The 6,703-nt window shown below is 41.5% G+C and overlaps 1 protein-coding gene across 2 annotated transcripts in view; it reads right to left on the bottom strand.

The window, feature by feature from the left end:
* Positions 1-452: 452 nt before the first annotated feature.
* The window catches only part of rigi (RNA sensor RIG-I), a 39,409-nt gene continuing 33,158 nt past the window's right edge, over positions 453-6,703 (bottom strand). For both annotated transcript variants that reach the window (XM_079588677.1, XM_079588676.1), the window contains 2 exons: positions 5,338-5,499; positions 453-1,563 (listed from right to left, as the gene is read on the bottom strand). In XM_079588677.1, coding sequence (XP_079444803.1) covers positions 1,402-1,563; positions 5,338-5,499 — 324 coding nt within the window. In that variant the 3' untranslated portion in view covers positions 453-1,401. The remainder of the gene's footprint in view (positions 1,564-5,337; positions 5,500-6,703) is intronic.

Below are 6,703 nucleotides of genomic sequence, written 5' to 3'. Positions count from 1 at the left end.
GTTATACATAAACTATTGTGAATCTTTCTAATATGATGATTTTTACCTCAGTTTTTAAGAGCAGTTCCATATGATGCATAAAAAACAATAATGTAAATGTGTTGTCTTGCATAACCGTAATGACAATCTATTTATCTATCGACTATCTATCTATCTATCTATCTATCTATCTATCTATCTATCTATCTATCTATCTATCTATCTATCTATCGACTATCTATCTATCTATCTATCTATCTATCTATCGACTATCTATCTATCTATCTATCTATCTATCTATCTATCTATCTATCTATCTATCGTCTATCTATCTATCTATCTATCTATCTATCCTTCTATCTATCTATATATCTATCTATCTATCATCTGTCTGTATATATCAGTGATTACAATGCAAAAATTGTCCTAAAATAGGCTTCTTTTTTTTTACATAAAATACTTAATTCATAATATTTTAATTACATGAATTATTTTATTTTGATAAGCTTCAGTTGACATAAAATGTTTTACATTCACATCAAATAATTTCATTATCAGTTATTTTAAAAGAATAGTCATGTCTAATTAATCAGTTGAATTTAAAATCGTCCCGTCCAAGTTTAAATTAAAATGTTAAAATACACAACAACAAACAACAGGTGCCTTATTAGAGGAGTCATGTGCAATCAAGCTTAACATGTAACACAAACACAAACATCAACACAAACACAAACATCAACACAAACATCAACACAAACACAAACATCAACACAAACATCAACACAAACACAAACATCAACACAAACATCAACACAAACACAAACATCAACACAATCATCAACACAAACACAAACATCAACACAAACATCAACACAAACATCAACACAAACACAAACATCAACACAAACACAAACATCAACACAAACATCAACACAAACACAAACATCAACACAAACATCAACACAAACACAAACATCAACACAATCATCAACACAAACACAAACATCAACACAATCATCAACACAAACACAAACATCAACACAAACATCAACACAAACATCAACACAAACACAAACATCAACACAAACATCAACACAAACACAAACATCAACACAAACATCAACACAAACATCAACACAAACATCAACACAAAGACTAATTGTGATCTTTTTCTGACCCCATTGGCAGATAATTTTGATTTTTAAAGAAAAAACTCACTTAATTTTTATTAATTTCCCCGGAAAACAGCACATAATATCTTATATAATTTTACTCATTTTGATTTAAGAATTTTTTGATATTTGGACTGGAAACAACACAAAAATCCTAAGTAAGAAAAGCATTTTTTGCACAATCAGAGGTCATCAAATAAAAAAAAGTACTTGGAATTAAAATGTAGAGTGAGATAAGAAAGATTTAGGCTTATAATGCGGTGTCTCTCGGCGGCCATGTTTGAGCCGTGATCTCCTTCATGTCGAACCTCTGGATGGCAAACGTCACTTCTCGCCATTTCCTGAAGTAAAACTGCTCTTCAGTGACACAATCCTGCACCACGAAACTCTCGATCTTCAGCAGCGGCAGATCCTGGAGTCACACCACAACAATTCATCAGTTTATGATCCAATACTGATCATCAGAATCAGCGGTTAACACACATAAGGCCCTATCTTACACCCAGCGCAACGCCAGGCGCTAGCAAGTGTTATCTGCTAGTTTCAGCCCGACGCAGTTTTCATTTCCACGTCCTGCGCCACGTTGTTTAAATGGCAAATGGATTTGCGCCCATGGGCATCAGCTGGCCTGAAAACCAGGTGTGTGTTCAGGCGCGTTATAATTTTGAGTTAACAGAAATAGACTTAGCCATTGACCAACAGAAACCTGATCTGAAGTCTATTGTAACGCTCTGAAACGCAAGTATCAAACGCAAGTAACTCTGTGGGCAGATCCCGGGCGCTGTTGCTATTATACCGGCGGGATAATGACTCTTGCGCCGACGCAAATCTAAAATGTGTGTGTCTGAAGTCGCTTCATTACTCATAGGTGTACTATTATAACGGCGGATCGCTATTATAACGGCGGATCGCTATTATAACGGCGGATCGCTATTATAACGGCGGATCGCTATTATAACGGCGGATCGCTATTATAACGGCGGATCGCTATTATAACGGCGGATCGCTATTATAACGGCGGATCGCTATTATAACGGCGGATCGCTATTATAACGGCGGATCGCTATTATAACGGTGGATCGCTATTATAACGGCGGATCGCTATTATAACGGCGGATCGCTATTATAACGGCGGATCGCTATTATAACGGCGGATCGCTATTATAACGGCGGATCGCTATTATAACGGCGGATCGCTATTATAACGGCGGATCGCTATTATAACGGCGGATCGCTATTATAACGGCGGATTGCTATTATAACGGCGGATTGCTATTATAACGGCGGATTGCTATTATAACGGCGGATCGCTATTATAACGGCGGATTGCTATTATAACGGCGGATCGCTATTATAACGGCGGATTGCTATTATAACGGCGGATCGCTATTATAACGGCGGATCGCTATTATAACGGCGGATCGCTATTATAACGGCGGATTGCTATTATAACGGCGGATCGCTATTATAACGGCGGATCGCTATTATAACGGCGGATTGCTATTATAACGGCGGATCGCTATTATAACGGCGGATCGCTATTATAACGGCGGATCGCTATTATAACGGCGGATTGCTATTATAACGGCGGATCGCTATTATAACGGCCGATTGCTATTATAACGGCGGATCGCTATTATAACGGCGGATCGATATTATAACGGCGGATCGCTATTATAACGGCGGATTGCTATTATAACGGCGGATTGCTATTATAACGGCGGATCGCTATTATAACGGCGGATCGCTATTATAACGGCGGATCGCTATTATAACGGCGGATCGCTATTATAACGGCGTAATGCTATTATAACGGCGGATCGCTATTATAACGGCGGATTGCTATTATAACGGCGGATCGCTATTATAACGGCGGATTGCTATTATAACGGCGGATCGCTATTATAACGGCGGATCGCTATTATAACGGCGGATCGCTATTATAACGGCGGATCGCTATTATAACGGCGGATCGCTATTATAACGGCGGATTGCTATTATAACGGCGGATCGCTATTATAACGGCGGATTGCTATTATAACGGCGGATTGCTATTATAACGGCGGATCGCTATTATAACGGCGGGTTTGCCGGCGCACGCCAGGAGTGGTTCACAGCCGAGGAGACCGACGTTCTCGTCAGGGCCGTAAAACACAGAGAAGTGACATTGTGTGAGGATGATGGAGAAACACACACACATTAGCTTCGGTTAAACAGGCGGATAATAATTTGGGTAAATGTGTAATCTAGTTTTATGCCTATTTTTTTCACATCTTCACGGACACAACAATGATTTCCCTCGTGTGGTAATATTTTTCCTTGTAATAATGTATGATTTGCAAAAATGAAAACTGCTGCGAGAATCAGAGTGTGTGTGTGTTGTTCACACGCTAAATAAAATAGCATCTGACTAACGCGCGGCGCCGCTGTCTTTAGACTGGGTTTCTCCTGGTCAGTGGCGGAGTTGTTTTCTGGAACTGCAGAATATCACCAGGGAACGTTTGCGCCGGAACACACTCCTCTTTACACTGAACCCCCCCCCCCCGAGCGCAAGTTTATTCCCTAATTTACCGACGTGCGTCTGTGGAGGGAAGAGTCCGCTGTGCGCGGGTGCAGAATAGGAATGAGACATGCGTCGTGTACAAAGTCCGCTGTACCTGCGCTGGGTGCAAGATAGGGCCTATAGGCTCAGTTTTTCTTTTTTGTTATTTAAAGAGCGCGTTATTAATGTGTGCCCATTGGCGGGTCCACAACGCGCGTTCACTGCTTATTACACACACAGGGACGCGCAGCAGCACACAAACCTGCCAAATATAAAATAAAACAATTACAATGTAAAAGATTAATATTGTGTACATAAAGATATGGTGGAATCCGGCTTGTCCCGTAGATGATCTGCTCACGCACTTTAACCTCGCGCACGAGCAGATCCGTTTGCGCTCTGGAGAAGCGTTCGTCTTTCCACTATCAAATTCCTTTATGCAAATAGCGAATCCGCCGTGGCACGAGCGCAACTGGCATTTAAAGGGAATGGGTTCTCAACTCTGATTGATTAGTTTGATTGGTTTAAAACACGGCCATTACTCATAAAGATGTTACGGATTAGTTAAGGATAAGGACCCACACCTGTCTTGAATTTGTGGATGGATATAAGATGTCTGCCCTCTGTGGGAGGAGAGTCAACCCCTATCCTGCAGTTGTGCTGAGGAGCTGGACCTTCATATTGTTTTTCTCTTAATTGTTTGTTTGTTTATTTACTGTTGAACAACTATTTTCTTTATTATTTACCCCTAGACTTAAATAAATATATTGTTAAGTATATTTTTGGACTTTGAACCCTTTCTTTTGTTACTTCCTTGAGCCGGAACGTAACAATTGGGGGCTCGTCCTCAAAGTTTTTTTGGTTAGAATTCGGAAGGTCCAGCTTCTATTGGGAAAAAAAAAAGTATTGTTTGTAAATTTTTCGCTAGCGCCTGTGTATGTGTAGGCGGAGCGTATTTTACTGCTATTCGATTCATCTGCGTGTGGCTTGGCGTTCTGGCGCTAGCAACAGTGGGTGTTTGTTGGGAAATGTGCGCGAGAGTTTTCAGTGTCTTTAAATCGGTGGATTTTCTTCATCATGGTGCTCAATTGAAGAGAAAGTAAGTGGAAACCGAAATAGACCATTAGATATGGTAAGTGTATCGATTTCTCTTAATATTTCCCGTTGTAAAAACGTTTGTTTCTTCTGATAGGATAGCTTTGGCAGGATTTTGATGGGTATGTTTACTCTAGTACTCTGCTCGGTTAGCTAGTATAGGGAATAGGGACAACCCTTTTAGACCAGCGCCGGGAGCACCGACCATTTTTCCCGTCGTTAAACTAGCAGAAGTGGATTCAGACACGCCATAAGTGAACTTGCGCCGTGCGCTTTAAACCAGCGCTTAGATCGTTAAAATATGGCCATATATGTGTTTGCGCACGTGATATCAGGATGCAGCGTAACACACACATGACGACAGGAGTGGCGGCGGTGTGTAAGCCGAGTTACTCTCCCACTTCCGCTAGCTTTACTGAGATCTCTTATCCCGTGCGAGTTGGCCATTAATACTACAGACGTCCTGGGGTAAAGTTACATTACTCCATCTACCCTGGTGAAGCTAATCCCGTCCGAATAGGGCTCCAGGTAACAGAAGCAGAGAGTCACCTGGATGATGCGGTAAGAGGCGATGAGACCCCAGTCGTGTTTGCAGTCGCCACAGAGCATCTTCTTGTTCTTGGTGAAGTCACAGAAGGTGATTGGTTTCTTATGAGGAACAGTTGTAAAGCGTTCAAACATGGAGCGATCCAGAGCGATGTGATGAGACTCCTGCGGGAAAGAGGGAATGAGAAAGATGATAGACAGACAAACAAACAAACAAACAGAAAGATGGTCCTAAAACTAAAACATCCTTATACCTGGTTTATAATACACGATTTAATACCAGTCAGTCAGTGAGTGAGTCAGTGAGTGAGTCAGTGAGTGTGTAAGTGAGTCTGTCAGTGTGTGTGTGAGTCAGTGAGTGAGTCAGTGAGTGTGTAAGTGAGTCTGTGAGTGTGTGTCAGTGAGTGAGTGAGTGAGTGAGTGAGTGAGTCAGTCAGTCAGTGTGTGAGTGAGTGAGTCAGTGAGTCAGTGAGTGAGTGAGTTTGTAAGTGAGTCTGTGAGTGTGTAAGTGAGTCTGTGAGTGTGTGTGTGTGAGTGAGTCAGTCAGTGTGTGTGTGTGTGTGTGTGTGAGAGTGAGTGAGTGAGTCAGTCAGTGTGTGTGTGTGTGTGTGAGTGAGTGAGTGAGTGAGTGAGTGAGTGAGTGAGTGAGTGAGTGAAGTTTAAAAAACTTTAAGTTTAAAAGTTTACATTTTTTATTTATTTCATTTTATTATTTTTAACTAATTATAAAAAATGAAGAGAAATCTAATATTACAGTAATGATACAATTGTACTTTCCCCGCTTTACTCATGCAGTGCATTTGTGATTTGATAATCACACACATCACGATTTCACATTTATTGCAATTTACTGTGCAGCCCTAGCCTGGGAAAACCCAGACCACTTCCGGCAAATTTAGATTTGCTCTGCAAGTGGGTCTGGCAAAGAGCCCATTGAAACCCATTTCCAATCTGTCGAAATCGCGGCACCAATCAGAAACGTTGGGGCGGGCTTTACACGATGACGACAGAGCAGAGACGGTGACGCAGATTTTGTACATTACAGAGATGGATGCCGCCGTGGAACATCACAACATCACTCGTTCGAATCAGCTATCGCGTCTGTTTCAAGCGATTTAAAATGGTCATTTTCGTTAACACAGAGAATTGCTGAGAGTCTCGAGATGTTTCTCCGTCGCTCTGCATACGTCATGACATTCATCGCTCTGATTGGTTTTAGATCTATCCGACGTCCGTTGGTGACGCCCCTGTGGAAATGAATTGTCTTTGGAGCTTTGCCAGACCCTTACTCAGTTACAACTGAGAGTGGTCTGGGTTTTCCCAGGCTAGTGCAGCCCTACATATATATTTAATAATGTATGTGATGATG

Source organism: Phoxinus phoxinus (genome assembly GCF_949152265.1).
Source record: "Phoxinus phoxinus genome assembly, chromosome: 18".
Lineage (NCBI taxonomy): Eukaryota > Metazoa > Chordata > Actinopteri > Cypriniformes > Leuciscidae > Phoxinus > Phoxinus phoxinus.
Note: the sequence above shows the minus strand (reverse complement) of the source record. Positions and strands in the feature narration are given on the sequence as shown.